The 19,853-nt window shown below is 47.4% G+C and overlaps 1 protein-coding gene across 1 annotated transcript; it reads right to left on the reverse strand.

Annotated features, from left to right (window-relative positions):
- Positions 1-204: 204 nt before the first annotated feature.
- On the reverse strand, positions 205-13,518 carry LOC135897235 (uncharacterized). The gene is made up of 3 exons (XM_065425816.1): positions 13,375-13,518; positions 12,520-12,606; positions 205-882 (listed from the first exon to the last, which is right to left on the reverse strand). Exons 2-3 carry the CDS (start codon positions 12,590-12,592, stop codon positions 335-337), a joined length of 621 nt encoding a protein of 206 aa, XP_065281888.1. The 5' UTR covers positions 12,593-12,606; positions 13,375-13,518; the 3' UTR covers positions 205-334.
- Between the last annotated feature and the right edge of the window lie 6,335 nt (positions 13,519-19,853).

A 19,853-nucleotide genomic window follows, 5' to 3' on the forward strand; every position in this document is an offset into this window, starting at 1 on the left:
GTTCCATTAAAGTTGTTGCGGAAGCCGGAGTAGTATAAATAAACACATGTGCACCGACATTCTGCCAGAATGAAGAAAATGGCGGCAGCTGACGTGCCCGAGAACTTTTTTGAATATTTGCCCCAGACTAGCACACACAACTCCGACATACTATGCGAGCTCAATGGTGATACGACGTCGTATAAAAACGTAAAACCAAGGCACTTCGTAAACGTAAGTCATTTTATTATTTTTCTTGGAATGAACAAAAGCGATATTAGTAGAACATCATGTTCGTTGTGTTTTCGCGTTTAGTTTCAGTGAGATGACACCAATTTTTTTCCTTCAGCTTATGTCACTCAAGGGCCATACGGAAGGCCCTGTGAAGATTATCCAAAAATTGGGCGTTCCAAGCTCCTTCAAGGAGACTTGGTATAAGCGCGCTCAGAGCCTCAAGAAAGGCGCTCGCGCCATGCCCAATGCCTTCGACAACAATGCGGACGGTCTGCGTTGAAACAGGAAGTGCACGCTCGAATTCCAGCTTCACGCCTTCGCGAGAGGAGTCGGCAATGGTAAATAGGGCTGTGAACCGCGTGTGCTGGGCGCGAAGGATAAGCTTTCCTTTATCGTCTGAGCAAGCCATCCATGGCGCGGCGAAATCTATAGGTTCAGCATTGTAGAAGTCCACTTGCACCATGCGCTTTCCTTTGGTGCAGTAAGGAATTGGGGGCCCGAACTGGCGGAGCTTGCTCAGGCCATGCACAGTCAATCCACCGACATTGATTCCTGGGAGGAGAGCGTGGAACCTCTGCGGACCGTACTCGATACCTTCTGGGAGCTTGGTCAGCAGCGTGGAAAACATTTCGTCGTCTAGGTGGATGTCCGTGAAGTCACATGAATCATCTGAAAAGGGAAACGCAGCAAGAAGCGCTTAGCTCATTTCAGCGGAACAGTTTCATGCAACGCCATCCTCGAGCTAATATTGGCCTCGCCATAGCACAAGTAGTGCTCTGCCCTAGTCAAAATGTTGGCATGCGGAGAAATACTGAATTATATTTTATTTCGCTAAATCTCGCCAAGACGGTAGTAGCTACACGTAGGTGTCCGTTAAGGATTACAGGAAGAAGATATAGACGTGTACTAGCGCGGTAGCAAAAGCTGCACGCCTGCGTCTCAAGTTTAGGGGACTGATTTGGTCTGCCAATATATGGATGCTTTTCGACTGTTCTCTTCCCAACAAACCCATTTTAATGTCTTTCTACCTGGAGTATTCCTTTTTTTTCTGAAACGGTAAATAGATCATTAGCTTGGCTCGTGGTTCTAATCGAGGGTGGTTGGGGGGGATATTTTTACACTGGCTGTTTATTGCACGTTTGTATGTATGTATGTATGTATGTATGTATGTATGTATGTATGTATGTATGGACGGACGGACGGACGGACGGACGGACGGACGGACGGACGGATGGATGGATGGATGGATGGATGGATGGATGGATGGATGGATGGATGGATGGATGGATGGATGGATGGATGGATGGATGGATGGATGGATGGATGGATGGATGGATGGATGGATGGATGGATGGATGGATGGATGGATGGATGGATGGATGGATGGATGGATGGATGGATGGATGGATGGATGGATGGATGGATGGATGGATGGATGGATGGATGGATGGATGGATGGATGGATGGATGGATGGATGGATGGATGGATGGATGGATGGATGGATGGATGGATGGATGGATGGATGGATGGATGGATGGATGGATGGATGGATGGATGGATGGATGGATGGATGGATGGATGGATGGATGGATGGATGGATGGATGGACGGACGGACGGACGGACGGACGGACGGACGGACGGACGGACGGACGGACGGACGGACGGACGGACGGACGGACGGACGGACGGACGGACGGACGGACGGACGGACGGACGGACGGACGGACGGACGGACGGACGGACGGACGGACGGACGGACGGACGGACGGACGGACGGACGGACGGACGGACGGACGGACGGACGGACGGACGGACGGACGGACGGACGGACGGACGGACGGACGGACGGACGTGCTTCCGCCACCACACACCATCGTTCTCCAATTTTTCTAATATACGTGGTGGTCATTTATAACTTTTATGAAATCATTAACCAACTTTTGTGGGAGAAACCATTTTTTTTAATTTTGGCATTTTACGTGCAAACCTACTTTCTGATTATGAGGCACGCCGTTGTTTGGGACTCCGAAAACTTGGACCACGTGGGGTTCTTTAGCGTGCACCTTAATCTAAGTACATGGGTGTTTTCGCATTTCGCCCGCATCGAAATCCGACTGCCGTGGCTGGGATTTGATCCCACTACCTCGTGCTTAGCAGCCGGACACCATAGCCGCTAAGCAACCATGGTAGGTAGAAAACATATTTGCCGTATTTGGGCAGTTTTGCTCGAAGCCGCATGCATTACTCTCACGAGAAATCCAAATGCATAATCGACTAATAGCCAAATGGAACATTTTCTTTATTCAATATTTACTTCAGAGCACATATTGCAATTTGCAATGTGTAACTGACAGCTTTACAAGACATATATACTTTCAACAAAATTTGAGCGTGGCACGGGTCTTTTTTTAATTCAAAAGCATGCCCTTAGGCATAATACAAAAATATGTTAAAAATACATGATCAGATTCGACTCGTGGAAAAAATCTAGGGGTGAACGATGATGTGGTCCCTGAATCCAAGCTTCAAGATCGGGCGGGCGGCCAGGCTGAAGGCCTGTTGCCCGGAGGTGGCGGAGATGACTTAGATGAAGTCCTGGGCACGTTCATAATAGGTTTGTCACTGTCACATTTTGGATTTCGGTGTTTCAAAATGGGCACAATGAACCGTAAGGACCGTGGTACTGTTGTGGTCAGAGAGCGGTAACAGACGGCGTGAGCGCGACCCCGACACGTAGCCTCCTTAAGGTAACCGCCTCTCGGCGGCTTAACCCACCAGGGAGGTCTCACCCACACAGAGGTATGAGAGCTCGTGTGGTACGTCAGAGGTTTTCCTTTTCCGGGATCAGTCGTCCACAGGCGTTTTCAGGAAAATGTGGAAGTGGGTGCGTTGTAATCGTTCGGTGGGTTGCCATATCTGCTTCAAGGAGACCCGGCAGGGCTGCTCGGGGCACCCACTGGAGGCGTATGAAGATATTCGTAGTGGATGCAAGACGGTCAATTCTATCTGAGAATAGAGTGGACCGAGATAACCTACGTATGTCGTGGATGCCTTGAGTAGAATCTGTGCGAATGATGGGTTCAGAGTATGGAGTAGTTTGAAGAGTAGGTAGCAACGCGGCCAAGCCGTCACGTATGGCAACAAGCTCGGCAAGGTAGGCCAGTGGCGCAGGATCGGCAACATACGAGCACGTCTGGCCTGCCTCTGGCATCAATGGACACGCGAGAGCTGTGTGAACCACGGTGCCATTAACACTGGCATCAGTGTATGCTACAAGAGTCACATCGTCTTCATTGTCACCGGCGCAATGAAGGCGGGAAACATGGGCATTCGCCTGACCGGGCTATACAGACGACCAAGAGGCTTATTGTCACTTAATTGTGCCCTTTTCAATGGAGCTGCATCGGGTCTCGTAGATGCTGGATTGTCTATTTCTTGTGCCATGTACCGGGCCAGTGAAGCAGCCGAGCAGAAATATGATGGCTTTAGGGCGCGCGCGCATCGACGTTGGTGTACGAGTTCGTCAATAGTGTTGAGTTGGGACTCCGCCTGTAATGTTAGCAACGGAGTGAGACGTGGTGGTCCCGTTATCGTCCACATGGCTTCGTTATTAATGGCCTCAAGGCGAGCCCATAGGGTCTTCGTGAGATGACGAAACTCGGCTCTGTAGACGAGTCATGGTTGCAATACAGAACGGACAAGAAGGCGAGCCATGTTGGTGCTTGCTCCGCCAGATTTCTTCGCAATCCGACATATCAACTGTATCGTTTCTGTGGCCTGTTGCTTTGCATTCTTGACCCATGGTGCCGCAGATCCGGAGGAATCCATTTCAAGGCCGAGTACAAGGACACTTGAAGCCTCGTGTAATGGTTGCTGATCCAGAGTTAACTGAAGAGGCCGGAGTGCCAGTAGACGGCGCCCATACTTGTTCGCTACTAACATGTACGTCGTCTTGTCCTTGGAAATGTGAAGGCCTGTCTGAGCGCACCAGTTGTGCGTTATGTTTAGGGCCTCTTGGAGCGCTTGTTCTTGCTGGCAGATTTTAGGATCAACTGACAGACAGTGATGTCATCTGCGTACATTATGTACTGTGCATTATGCATCGTGGCTACCTTCCAAGCTATTGGAAGGAGAGCAATATTGAAAAGGACTGGAGCGAGCAAAGATCCTTGTGGGACACCCCGATGTGCGACGAACTGACCTGCTGCTTGGCCAGTCAGGCGAATGGAGAAGGTGCGAGCGCACAGGAAGGCTTCCACGAATGTGCAGACAAGGCTAGGGAACTGAAGCCAATGTAGAATTCCGATGATTGCTTGGGGACCCACATGGTCGTACGCTTTACGAATACCCATTGCAAAAATCGTGCGAATTCTTCGGGAGCGGCCTCCGATGAGAACCATACAAGATGGGTGCGCAAGGCCATCCTCTGCGCCTAGATGAGCACGGAACCCGATTTGGCCAGGATGATACCATGGGTACCACTCGGGACACCATGTAATACGTGTCGCGAGCATATGAATCATCAGCTCGCCTAACGTTGTGGTTAGTGCTATTGGGCGCATATGAGCGATATTATCTTGGGGTTTTCCGGGATTGGGTATAGGGACCATTTCTGCATGCCGCCAAGAATCGGGAATGACTCCTGTAGCCCGAGCTTCGTTTATGGCCCCCAAGAGCGCTTCGAGAACCTTGCCTTCCGTGTTTTTATAAAGTTCATACGGTATGCCATCAGGTCCTGGTGCCTTGCATGGCTTCGACAGGTCTATTGCCGCTAAACATTAAGCCATAGTGAAGACAGCTTGTATACCCTCGATGTCGGAGAGCGTAGGCGGCGTGCCTGCGTCTGTGGGAAGGCAGTTTTAAACAACGAAGGTGGGCGGTGCTGTGTCCAAAGCCGGAAAAAAGGTGAGTGCGACAGTTTCTGCGAATGCTGCTGATGTCTGGCCCGATGCTAACGGGGTGCAGGCAGTGGGCTCTGGAGGGCGCCGACCACGTTCCATTACTCGGAAGGTGCGCCAAATGGAGGCATTGGACGATGAAGATCCGAGAAAAGAGCACCAGTTGATCCAGCGGCCACGTTCTTAGCGGTGTTCATGGCGCCGAGCTACTGTAGTAAGGCGTGTGGCCTCTAAGCGAAGGGTATTTGATGCAGGGTCACGTTCTGATGCAAGTTCTGTTTGGCTGTGCAACGGCCAGAGACGCAGAACTTGCCAATCAGGAGCGGTTCGCGATTCATCAACGCACGACGTACGTGCCGCCTCAACTAATGCCGCCTTAAGATAATGGGACGGGTCCGGCATGAAGTTGGACACATTGCTGTTTGATACCGTCCTGTATCAATCCCAGTCCACCACTCGACATAGTCGGCGGAGGCAGCCTATTCCGCCCGAAGATAAGCCAAGGTGAATCGGATGATGGTCGCTACCCCAGTAGTCGGGTTCACATGACCACGAGATCGTCGTGCTTCCTAGCCACCAACATAAGTCCGGTAAGTGTGGCGGCGCGCGAGGGTGGTCACGCCGACGGGTAGGCACTGACACATTATTAAGCAGAGTGAATTGGGCGTCCATAAATGTGTCCAGCACACATGTACCACGCACACTGGAAATAGTGTATCCCCGTGTGATGTGGGATGCGTTAAAATCTCCTGCGACCGTAATGGGGCAACCAGTATATATCTATCATACGTACGCCTGCCAGGCGAGACACAGCCGAGCCGCACGGCCACTGTAGGGGCGGGCATAGTACGAAACGATGATAACGTGCGTGCGTTGGAGACAAACCAATACGGCCACGACTTATTGCCATAGAGTACACCTACGTGAAAGATCAACGCGAGTCTGATGAAGAGTGCATCTTACATACGCTGCAGCCTTTCCTGGAGGGACATCGGGAGTAGCACTCCTGCGATCCAACATTGAAGGCGATGAGTATGCCACAAATCCTGGAATGGGTGGCAGGCCGTTGGATTCTTGAAGCAGTAGAGCCCAAACACGCAGCTTCCCATATCTGAGACGCTGACGTAGCTCTCCGACCTTCCCCGCGATGCCGCGACAGCTCCATTGAAAGATGCCTTCTGGCACACTTGAAGACGTAGCAGCCATCATAGATTAAGATTGGCCAGTAGGACCGAGGTGAAATGCTGGAGCTGTTGCGCAATGAAGCGCAGGAGTTCTTGGTGCGAAATAGGTTTCGACACAGATGCCGGGTTAGCCATATGAGCAGGACTAGACATCGACGGCGAATGTGACGGCGAATGCGACGGTTGCGCTCCGTTATGACGACGCCGGAGCACTATACGGCGTTCCTTGAGACGTTGGACTTCCTTTTCAAGGTTGGCCAGGCGAGCGTCGATCTCGAACTCTTCGTCTGCCAAAGGAAGCGGCGTGTCTTCTATCGATTGTGACGCCCCTTGCGAACGTGAAGTGGACGACCTAACAACTGCGCCATAGGTACGAGTGGGAGCATCACTTGTCGCTGAACTTGCTATTGTCACCTATCTAGCGTCCTCTTCCAGCGAGGCCAGAACAGCGTAAAGGTTGTACACAGGGATTTGTTTAATTGATGGATCTCGAGGGGCCCTTGCTGGCTGTCGAGAATGGCGTTGTGGAGCCTTCTTAGTGGCCTTCAACTTCGTAGGACACGTCGTGGAAGTGATGTCATGATCGTTTGTTTGGCATAGGCCGCATCTAAACGATCCTGACGGTTCAGGCTCCATGGTGTCGTCCTTGGGTGGGTAGAGACAGGATGATTTCATGTGTCCCTGTCCAAAGCAAGAGTAGCAGTACACAATGGAAGGCTTGAACGCACGCGGGCGCAGTACGCAGCCATAATACAGGATACGTCCAGGTGGGGAATTAGGACCTTGAAGCGTGATTAGGCACGCACTACCGTTGCCTAGGGTTAAGGGTTTTCCTCACATCCAAGTCACATAAAACGAAATTCCTATTGATAGTTCTGACACAAACACATTTTTTTTATGGAAGCAAACATGAAAAAAGGAACTTATTCATGCGATTAAATCTTCAAATAAAGCTGAGCCAAGGTTGCGAACATGGCGGCGATTGTGGTAGACATGAGAGCGAGAAGATTTTTTAACACCAGCAATGCTGCATTATTCTTCTATGGAACCTTCCATTCAAATGTCCAAATCATTCCTATGGTGTAGTCACTTTTCCGGCAGTATTTCAAGTAAGAACCCAATTATACTAGGCCATTTAAAGATATTTCGTAGGTTCAATCAAGTATTGTCATTTCCTCGTATTGTTTCGACGGCTGCTGGCTCCTTTATTTTCTCAACCTAAAACCTTAACGTTATGTTGAATTAGACGCTGAATTTCTTGCGACTCGCTTAATATAGCACTGAATATACCACTAGACTACCACCTGTGAAAACATTGTTGGGCCTTGAGGGGATTGAAGGCAACATTTATGCCGATGATGTTACTCTATGCAACGCTGGGGGCAGCGAGGGAGTGTTGGGGGCTGGAATGCAGAAGGTTTTTAGGATCACCAAACTCCGCCTCTCTCCAGCGGGCCTGAAATGCTCGTCGAGGAAATCAGAATTACTCTTTTACCGTGCTTCCAGGCCAGGACGAAAACCAAAGGGCTGGGAGCAAGATAGTCGCCGTCATATCGGGCTCTTGGATATTAATGATAACTGCATCCCCGAACTAGGGTCCACCAGAGTCCTAGGACTTACTATTCAATATAATGGATACAGTAGCTTGATACAAAAGATAACTGGCAAAGTGGAGAATGCTCGACCAATGTTTCGACGCATTGTCAATAGAAATAGATGCACGAGCGCGGATGGTGCCATTATAGGCTCATTTACACTTTCGTGCTTTATCATATTACTTGTGTTGCGGCTATGCTCGATGGAAAGAAAACAGAAGAGAAATGCATCAATACCATTATCGATGGAGTCTCCAAGGTAGCCCTGAGGCTACCGTTCAGCGCATCCACACAGCTCTTTTCGAAACTAGGCGTCCACAATTTCTAGGAGTCCACGAAACTAGGAGTCCACGATTTCAGCAATACTCTTGCTGAAATCGCGGAGGCTCAGCGCACAGCGCAGGTCTCCGGTTGTTTCACTTTTACTGAATATGAAAAGGATAACGTCAGACATCTTAGCAAAGAAATCAGAGGCAAGATTGTGATTCGTCTCTTTTCCAGGCACGTCAACCTCGTATTTAACCAAGGGAGAAGGCTCGCCCGCGCGAAGTTTCTTCTTTCCGAGGCTACTACGCATGCTGTCTTCGTAGATGCCACCCAGGTTTTCAGTCGCGAAGCTTCTTCGGTAGCCGCAATAGACGCCCACGAACAAGCCTGTACCGCCGTCTCTGTCTACACCATGAATCCGGAGGTGGCCAAACAAATGGCCATTGCACACGCTATGCTAGATTCACAACGCTCCGTAATCTATAGTGATTCTAGGGTAGCCACTCGTGCCTTTCGTAGGGGAGCGGGAGATGCGAAGATTTCGAAGGTGCTCAAAGATAGACCCATTAGTCTCCCCTCTATGGTTTAGCTCCCAGTCCATATGGGTGATTTCGTGGGACAGTTGGACCTTAAGGAATCCGCTCATAGGGTCGCGCGAGGAATTGCCAGCCGCGCTTCCCTGCCGACCCTCTCGTCTCCTCCTAAGGCATTTAAAGATGAACTTCAGACATATAATGAGTTCAGCAAGCCCTTCTATTTAGGACGTAGACCACTCTCTCTTCGAAACAAGGGACTTAACAGGGCGCAGTCAGTGTGCTCTCCGCTTGCCCCAGACGAACTCGCACCCCAATCCTATGCGTATGAGCCGAATCGAGCACGACTACAACGAATCATTCACTTGTTCACAGTGCGGTGGACATGTGAACTTTGGACACTTGTTGCGGGGGTTCGTGATGCAGGCCTCCTATCTGGAGGACAAGAATAAGGGGACGACGCTCTTAGGGGCAGCAAGCTACGAGCCGAACTTTGGGCTGTCAAGAAGGCCCGCGAAGGGGCTGAGAACTTAGGGCTCCACGTCCGGACGTGGGAGATGGCCTCTACACCTTGACGAACAGTTGGGTGTCCTTCAGGACCCTTTTCAGAAATAGTTTCACCACCCCCAGCCCCTGTGAGACACCTACGAAACGCAGAAATGAACGCAACTTGCATCGGACAACAGGGGTCTTGGAAATCACTGCATTATCTGCACTGACGCAGCTGCTAAGAAAACAAACAAAGGGTTGCCTTTATAGGTCTCGTACAAGCCGAACTGTCACGATCTTCATTCCAGAAACTGCTTAATATTGTTGACTTGAGCTACCCAGGGCGTTGCAAAATTAAGTTTTGTCATTTATTTACACCTTGGTACCATGAACACACCATGGCACCAACTACAACTTCCCATTATGAACTATACACATAGCACTAGTATTCCACAAAGTCGTCACAGACCATGCAGTCACCACCGCAATCAGTTTGAAGAAACTGCTGTGGTAAAACCCGGAACACTGCGATGCAAGGACTTGTCGGACAGCCTGCTCCACCTCAGCATTGTTTTGGTAGTGACGCCCTGACAGTGGGCATTGCAACACAGGGAACAGGTGCCCATTGATGCCCGATAACAGCCCACACTTCCATTGGTGACGGCGTTGACAGCACACGTCTATCTGCCATCGTAATTTCTACTCAAATAGCTTCGGTCGCTTCTCCCTAATCGCTTCTCCAACGAGACACACATGGTTTGAACCATTTCCTGTCCCATAATGTTACTAAGGCTGAGAAAGTTTCTCTCCGAAGACTTCGGTCTGGGGCAGCTTGTACGCCTTTCGTAACCTAGCTCTCAAAATGCTCTTCTCACTTGTCAGCAGCGGAAGTTTGTTATATGAAGTGGCTGTCCTGGGTGCAAATTTTCCTATAACATTCCTACAGAAAAACTGGGTCTGGGACGCTCTTGTATGTATCGGCCTGCACGTATGTGAGAGCTTCGGATTGGGATCCCTCTCGGAGAGCGACGACCACTTGACGGCGCGTCTGTCTAGCACTGTTCTGTCACACGTGTTCATTATCCACTGAACTTAGCATTTACATAACTGTACTTTCTTTAACACTACACAACAGCGCTTTTTTTTACTATAAAATCTTTCGTTCAGATGTACCGTAACAGCTGGCGGCTAAAGTGGGAAAAGAGGCGCTAAAGTTGAGCGACGGGCGACGTTAGCGGTGCAAAGGTATCGTTCCTAGCTTGCTCGTGCACCGTAGGTAGTTAAACATTATTCAAAGACGGAATATCAATTATTGAAAATTTTCATCTTCAATATATTCTCCGGCACCTTTGTCTGTGGCGCGTGAGCAACTTCACCTACGAATTCTTCAAATGAACCTGCAGCAATATTTCTTCACATTGCTTCACATTTCTTCACATTTCTTCACATTTGCTCTGATGTTTCAACAACCTATGAAAACTTTAGTGTTCTTCTACGTTGCTACATACGGTGTGAGCAAAACTGATCCATTATGTAGCCAGATGTCATGCACAACGTCCTAACTCTTCAGCTTAACTACAAAAATGAATATATATCATCGTCATCAGCAGCCTGGTTACGCCCAGTGCAGGGCAAAGGCCTCTCCCATACTTCTACAACAACGCCGGTCATGTACTAATTGTGGCCATGTCGTCCCCGCAAACTTCTTAATCTCATCCGCGCACCCGAGATTCTGATATATATATATATATATATATATATATATATATATATATATATATATATATATTTATATATATATATTCATTTTATAAAATTAAGCTGGGTGTGTGTGTGTGTGCGTGTGTGCTTGGTTAGTTGCTCGGCTATCTTCTCTGATTCGAGCATGGATAGAGAAATGCTAGCCGCATGCACTCATATGACACTAGTTGTTTATTAACCTACTAAATTGCAAAAGTGGTGTATCTTGCATCCCGGACTGGCCGTCAAGTTTGTTTCCAATGGATTTCGAGCCATAGTGATATTGAAAAAAATGAGGCAGCAGGCACACTAGCCACTGCGTCATATTAGTCGGATACCTACAGCCTTCTTGAATTATCAGTATGGAAGGGCAAGCTTTTTATATTTAGGCTGCTACAAAAACTTAGTGCAGCGACTTGCTTTGACTACCAGGCTGTCATCTCTCCTATTGGGCAATGGCCAGCTTTTTTGCGCTTCACTATACCAAGGAGGGGGACGCATCTTTACTAAGCTCATACAGTGGCTACACATGATGTAGCCTATTTCTACCCACTGTAACCAAAAGGATGCGTCTGTGGAACACTTTCTGATCGTGTGTCCGCATTGGAAGCGCCAGCAAGACACCCTGCACAACCATTTCATTTGAGTAGATAAGCGTCTTCTATCAGTTGATAAGGTCCTTGGTCCCTGGTCGCCCCCGAAGAGTGAAAGACTGGCTGTCATAGTTTGTCGTGATCTTCTGACAGACAGTGACGTTATTCAGTTTCTTTAAAAGAAATCACAATGTCACCATGCTCACTATGTTACTCTGTGCACGTGTAACCGAACTTCCAGTATTTTGATACGTTTTATTTATTCAACGTGTTATGATGCGTACATTGGGAATGTACACATCAAGACGATTTTGGTAATACTAGAACCGATAGAACGCTTTCAGGTTGCCGATACAGTACATTCTAGACTAGCTACATAGCAGGTTACGCCAGAATAAAATCAAAATCTATCCCTCCACTATGTCCCCTTCGTGGTGTTTATTCTTTTTCTTCGGTTGTTATACTAAATATTGCTCATCCTCTATAACTTATTTTGGATCTTTGCGATAACGGCCCTTCAATGACTCAAAGCAACTATCATTTAGCCCAACATGCCAACGGCAAGCTATCGGTTACCCACATAGCACGAATTCACCAAACAACGCAGAGAACTTCACAAAAGTCGCATTCATGGTCCCGGCGGCTTTGTCTCTGGTTACTACAGCAGGAAACTACAGATCAGGGAGAAAATTCACACCAGATAAAGTGCTTGAAGGTTCAAGTCGACGGGCAGACGAGGCCACCGACTTTGAGCGGTCAGGTATGACCAATGGCTGTCACAGCCTGCGTATGCAGGTTCTTTACGAAGTAAGCCTGCACGCATGCCTTATCAACGTTATGCCGAATGCAAGCCGTCGCATTTCTAGGAGACTTTTCCTTTTGTCCATTGAACCATATTTGTCTGTGCACTGATACTAACAAAAAATGCAATTTCGGAAAGTATAGCTTTCAAAATTAGATAATCAAGCACGTTTGTTCATGCGAGAAATTAAGGCGGCAACTTACCAGTCCTGTAGAATATCGCAGCACACGATGAAGAGAAGAAAGCGAATAGCACAAGGAGTTTCGCCGGCCCCATGTTTGCTAATTAATCTGTAACGATATCGGCAAGGTGATGAAATCTTAGAATACTGGAATCCAGTGTAGCAGTAGTAGATTACTTTTGCAAGCGAAAGCCTCAAATAAACCGTTGGTGAGATCTCGTAAATTTTGCCAAGTGAGTACACTTCCTGGTACTGTTTTTCATATAGTAGGATACACGCCACAGAAAGTATAACAAGCATGAACACTGCCTCCTGTTGAGTGCTCAGAATTCGACGCCGTTGTGCAGCTCATGATATAGCTCTTTTGTCGCATACAGAATGAAACGTAGTATATTGATATGAGGATCCTGAACTCACTTACGCCGAGTTCCTAATCAGTGGTTAGGCAAATACACTCGTTGAGACAACTAACAGCGTGAACATTTCTTTCGGTTTTGTTGTCCTCACACGACTTTAAGAAGCCTATGCCAGCAACTTCAATGTTACAAGCAGCACAAAATATTCCTGCTGTTCTCTTCATGGAAACGTGACACTAATATTTTGCGCTGAATTTGCACTGAAGGTGGTGAGCGCCTGTCAAAAAGCGCTGCTTGAAGGTTGCACGAAGACCTTCTACAATAAACTGAATGTTTTACAGAGCAGAAAGACTGCAATGCCTGCCTCTTTGTATGTTTTCTTGAGTATTCTACTTAGGGAAAATAATGCTAACAGAAGCCACACTTGTCTTGTCGGTTTCAAATCTTACACAACGCGTTTATGCTCGAGTTGAAGGAGACGGCAAGAATCAATGTCATGGCTCAAGGAGAAAGTGACCTACTTTCTGGTCGGTCCGTTGTTTCTAGTGTGCCGTTGCAGAGAGTATTAGTCTTGCAACCCGGTTGCCGTGTATGAATGCGAGCTTTCCCTTGCAATAGCCCTGTACGAGAAGTTCTGAACGATGCTTGTTTAGAACAACTTTATAAAGCGGAACCTCAAGGACGTCTGCGGATCCCTGATAAGTTCATGTCGTGTCGAACGCGCAGCAGCAGCCACATTGAGCGTGACCCCGCTTGCAATCTTAAGGGTAGGCTGCATGATGCCTGTCGCTTCCGTTACACAATTATTGGCTCCAAGACGGCCTTATTGGCAGCAGCGCTGAGACACCACGGCGCACGGAGATTGCAGCGCAATATACTAAGTCGCAGAAACACGCACTCGGCTACCCACTGCTTTCCAGTGCGATATCCGGATGTTTACTCGGCGTTCGCCTTGCGCGATATCTCGAACGGCTAATTGGATGGATCTGGTTTTTTTCTTTTGGCATGTGAAGACGCATTCAATCGCACTCCAGTTTTAATGAAACCGCTTAAAAAACAGGGTAGTCAAAAATACTGAAAGAAAAAACATTTCTTTTGGTGCAACTTGAAATCCGCCCCCTTTTCTAAACAAAAATCAATCGTTTATTTGTGTCAGTGAGATTTGTTCTCACAAAAAAAAATCCGAAACTTATACCGTGGCCTACAAAGACCCCGTTCCTAGCCTTCTGTCCAATGTATTGATAGGCAGTTAAAAATGCTCGAAACAGCGGAGCCAAATTTTTTACAGACTTAGCGGGAATAAAACAGTTCATCTGGAAACCAACACCTTTTCAGCCAAGTCAAGAAAGAATGCAGAGGCATCAAACTTTCTGACGGGAAATGCATATCTGGACGGGGGCGCCTGATTGATGCCTTCATTGACAAGCTCCAGAGCTACTATGGTTTGGCCACTAGAATAAAGGCAGGCAGTTTAAAGGACATGCGAAAGGCTGTCTGGCCCACATATCTTCACATAGCATCAACGTATACCCATCCATCCCAAAGCCATTGCCCAAAAGAAGCCGACATGGGGCAAACTTCACAAAACCCAGTAGCATGGTGAGCCATATATTCGTAAGGAACACCTTCCAGCAGCAGTTCCTGAGGCTGTTAGCCCATTCATCAGTAGCTAGCTGTGCCCCAACTAGTTTCTAGATGCCTCAATAGGAAAACGCAAAACCGCGACGAGTCTCTCAACAATGTCCTGTGGGAACGCCCCCCAAGAAATGTTTTCCTTGGAGATGAAGCACTGAAAATATCCATGCTTGCTGTGGTGCTCACATTTTGTGACGGCAGTATAGCCCGAGTCAATGTGCTGAACTCATCTGGAATTTCGCCTGGCCGCTGCACAGTGCATGAGCTACGCGACATTGACCTCCGTCGACAGTACTTCGCTGATAGGGCTGCACAGCAGGTGACAGGAGGGGCTCGAAAGGCAAGACGTCCAACCAGGAAAAGAAAAGGTGATTGTGGTGACGACTACCTGACTGGTGCCTACTGAAAGGGTTCATCAATTTTCTGTTCTTTTATTGTACTTTTGTAACAAAGCCCCTTTTCCACTTTAAACGCAGTTATCTCAGAACTCATTGTTTAATGCCGTTATCTGAGCACATCCTTTATCTCAGCAACCGCATGCGCTAAGGACATAACTTTCAGCCAGTATTCAGATTAGAGACTGGGGAATATACACTAGCAGAAATATTGTTCTGTAATGAAATACTTTTGTTCAACATATAACTTAATACCGACTACTGAGTGATGATTAGGTAGCTGCTGTAAAAGATGAGCAGGAAAGTACGTGGCAATAATAAGTGATAAATATGCGGCAGTAAAACGAGGAAACGCTTCTAATCACAATGATATTATGCGAATTGTTGTAACCTTTAAGGTTACAGAGAAAAAGGTACATAAACAATGCCCAAAGTACATGACAGATGTAGGCCCTACCCTGTTCCCTTAAGCAAAGCACGTGTAGAGCCCCCTGCATCTTGCAACATTTTTTACACTACAGCCAGTGTTGTCCTCCGCTGTGCTTAAACGCTTTGCTGTGAGAAAGCCTGCGTTGCACTCCTTGAGAAGAGCTCAAGGTATGAGAGGAAATAATTTTATTTTCTCATATCGTATGCATGAGATACCTGATGGGCTGAATGCGAGGAGCTCCGCATTCCTCCTCGCTCTTCCTGATGCAAGAAACTGAGGCAACGAAAGGTCCAGATATCTTTCTGCACTTCACAGCCACGAAGTCACTGAAGGAATAATAGTTCAAAGTCTTTGAGGTGGTAGTTTTGAAAGATTCCATCCAGTGTCTTCAGTCAAACATGAACAGACAAGCAAACTTCTGTTTATAATGCCACATATTTTTGGAAGTAATTTCGATCGTATAGGATTTACACTATAAAATATAAGATTAATTTTGTGTGTGGATATCGGAAGCTTCGCCTCCCATGATGTCAATCTAATGAACACTCAAAGGGGTAAATTTCCCGTGCTGCACTCAAATAGGGGGAATTTCATTTCATATATTATTAGCTACATATAAAAGCGAATACACGAATTTTATTCTTACATATTAAGCAGTTTGGAGACCCGGCAGGACTACCAGAATATGGTTTATGGGCTCACCACTTGTACAAGACGCCCAACTCGCGACAACGAATGAATGTGTTATGATTTGTTACTTTGAGAGAAACAACAAGACTTGTTGTCGCCAATTTCTTGTCGCGCAAACGCAAGTGCCAGTATTACATGCCCTAAAATTATGCCCTTTCTTTTAGGAGACCTTGCATGCTCCATGCATTACGTACAAATATTTATGGATATAAATTTTACTTTCTAAACTATTAATAACAGAAATCATAGCTAAACATTACTATGTGTCTTGATACATATTTACATTCTGGAATCCAAGGTATTTTCATTTCATCTCACTTATTTCAACTTAAGGGCCCAAAGGAATAGGATATGTTTCTGGTGTACCATTACAGCGAATATTTTTTCAGCAACACGAGTCTCATTCACGACCATCTGGCATCGCAGAGTCTTATCTTCTTTAAAAAGCAACACTGCAGTAAAATTGTAAAGAAATAAATAGTTTTGAGCACTGTGGCATTTAAAGCGGCACTTCCTGGCACCTAAAATGGCACTGTGGCAACTATTAAAGACAGTCTCATGGCATCCAGGCTTCTTCTGACGAGTTCTGCATAGGACGCATATAAAAATGTAGATGCTGTACTGAAGGCACTGGCCACGGTGCTGGTGCAGGTAGAAGAATACAAGCATCGCTTGCTCGCCTACTTCCCCATAGCTCTTGCTGACTATTTTAATCCTACCGCTGCATAGCGAGATAAAGTGCTGCCACACAAACGCCACCATTGAATTTGGTGGATGCACTGGGTTTTTCTTTAGCATTCTGCAACTCCGCAGCCGAATTCTACCACCAGCTCACGCGATGAATGATAGGGGGCCATCCGAGACTGCTACTCCCGTACCCACGGACACCGCCTGCTCTGGTATCATCCGGAAACTCGACCCTGCTACATTTAGGGGAATCAGCGACCTCGCCGTGGAGGACTGGCTCGCCGAATGCGACCATGTAAGCGCATATAATAAGTGGGACGACCACGCCAAGCTCCAGAATGTGATATTTTATTCCACGGACGTGGCAATCCTATGGTTCCGAAATCATGAATACGGTCTGACCACCTGGTCGGCTTTCCCGACAAGCTTGACTGAGATCTTCGGCCGTCCACTCATTCGCCGCCTTTGTGCTGACCAGCGCTTGTGTGGTTGAGCTCAATGCAACGAAGAGAGCTTTACCACTGACATTGAAGATGTCGTCGCGCTCTAGAAGCGCGTGAATTCACCTATTGACGTAGGTGAAAAGATCAAGCACATCACGAAAGGCACCGATGACCATGGTTTCCAGATGCTCGTCACCGACAATCCTCAGAGGATTGCCGCGGTAATTTAGCTCTGCCAGGAGTACGATGAGCTGCGCAAGCAGCGTGGCTCAGCACGTTGTGCTGCGCAGCAGGTCACTATGGATCTCACTCCCTTAATTTTCAGTGGCGATGCTGCCGACATCTCTGCTTTGATGCCGCTGACAAAGAAATTCATCCGCCAGGAAACAGCGCACCAACTCTCTCTGGCGACAAGCACACCTTGGATGGTGATATCCTTGGCTCCTACGCTTAGCAAAGGACTTCAAACGCAACTTACCGAGGAGCTGTCATCTGCCCCTCCTTGCGGCCCGTTGTTTGACCGCTGACTTACGCTAACGCTGTGGACAGGCCATGTGCTCCTCCGGCTCCTGACGCCTACCGGACCACCGGTACCTTCCACCTGCCGTCACCGCCTTCATGTCAGGTTCCGTTCTCGGATGCTGGAACCCCCGCCGTCAACCAGTGGCGAACACCAGAAAACCAGCCAATATGATATTCATGTGCTTTCCTGGGCCACATACGTAGTACGATTATACCGCCGTCACAACTTCCCTTTTACGAACTGTTGGGGCGCCTCAAGCTACATACCTTTTCGACTTCCACGTCATGACTCATCTAATCTTCGTCCCCATTCGCCTTCCAATTGCAGCGCTTTCGATTCACGCCGGTCACCCTTCCCACATCGGCGATTCATTTCCCCATTGGTTCGCCGAGACTCAGACCATCCACAGGGGAAACTAACAGTCGAAGTTCCGGAATGAAGAGCTGCTTTACGCCGAACAATTCAAGGCTTCATTCTTTTCCTGCAACTGAAATTGAAATGCCCGCAAGTGGCGTCCCCATAGGCGCACTTATTAAGGCTTCAGTGGCTCGTTGCAATGGCTCACACGTGAAAAAAGTGGCGTCTAATCCTGTGAAGCAAAACTATCATCATAAAGAATGGTTTACCCCGTAAGCAAGACAAAGAAAGAACGAGAAAAGGAATCAACGCACGAAAGAATAAATGATAGAAAGTACCAAAGACCTTTGCGGCTTGGTTCTAAGTTTCTCCTTCGCGGCTTGTGGCCGTCAAACTGTCCCCCCGAAAGTTCGCACAGACTTTTATTGCATTGCTTCCCACTTTCAAGCTCCTCTTGGTGTGTAGAATTACACTGCAAACCAGACCTTTGCAGTGTATTCCAAGTAGATCACGTGGGCTAACATAACGGTCTGATGCGACCTGTTAGTTGCGCTGACACGCTAGTACATCCGGAGCCAGTCTTCAACGTCAAGATTGTTGGTACCCATAAGCACACCATGTTCGCGACGCTGAGCCAAGATGGCTGGCATCGTGGTCGCCATGGTAGTCGTCGGTGTTGCAGGCTCTTCGTCAGTCGGCATGGTGACGTGTATTACATTACATGACGTGCATTACATGTATCCGGCACATCCACCAAACTGTACCACAAGGATTACAAATAAAGGGCATTTATTTACAGGTTACGTACAAAACACACGCAAGTCCGGTAATTCTTGTGGTCTTAGCGTTGTGGTCTTCATCTTCAGCCACAAGCTCGTACTATTTTCTTCCACCTTGCTTTAAATGTTGTAACTATATCATAATGCAAACTGACCCTGGCAACCTTTAACACTCGAGCTCAGTTGAGTGAGGCTAGCTTAGCAGGACTTTTGGAGGAAATATGAGGCATTGTTTGGGATAATATTGGCTTTAGTGAGGTCAGAAGAACTGGTGAGGCTTATACAGTGCTGACTAATGGTCATGTCCTCTGCTATAGAGGTCTCGCAGATAAGAAGCAATTAGGCGTAGTACTTCTAATTCACAAAAAAATAGCAGGCAATATTGGCGAATTCTACAGCATTAATGAGACCTTTACAGTAGTCCTAATCAAACCTAATAAGAGGTACAGAATAAAAGTAGTGAAGACCTAGGCTCCAGCCTCCACTCATGATGATGCTGAAATAGATAAGTTTTATGAAGATGCTGAATTAGCGATGAGAAAGTGCAAACTCTAACGTATTAATGGCCGACATTATTGCAAAAGTGGGGGGAAAGCAGGCTGTTGAAATAGCAAGTTGGAAGTATGGTGTCGACTTTAGGAACCCTTGAGGAGAGATTTTGGTAGAATTCGCGGAATGAAATAGACTTCGAATACTCAACACCTTCTTCGGGAAGCATAGCAACAGAAAGTGCACCTGGAAAAGCCCTAGCGAAGAAATAAGACATGAAATTGATTTAATACTGCCTGCCGATCCCAGCATACTTCTGGTTGTAGAAGTGATAGGTAGGGTAAACTGCAGTGATTATAGGTTACCGAGGGCTACGTTTCATCTCAATTTGAAGAAAGAAATAGTAAAATTGATCAAGAAGAACATGCCAACCTAGATGCAATAAGGATAATAGCCGATCAGTTCAGGTTGGTACTTGCAAACATATTTGCAGCCTTAGAAGTTAGAGATCAAGATAATATAGAGGTAATGAATGAAACCGTAACTAGGTTAGCCTCAGAGGCACCAGCTGA

The sequence above is a fragment of the Dermacentor albipictus genome, unplaced genomic scaffold, assembly GCF_038994185.2.
Source record: "Dermacentor albipictus isolate Rhodes 1998 colony unplaced genomic scaffold, USDA_Dalb.pri_finalv2 scaffold_35, whole genome shotgun sequence".
In the NCBI taxonomy this organism is placed as follows: Eukaryota; Metazoa; Arthropoda; class Arachnida; order Ixodida; family Ixodidae; genus Dermacentor; species Dermacentor albipictus.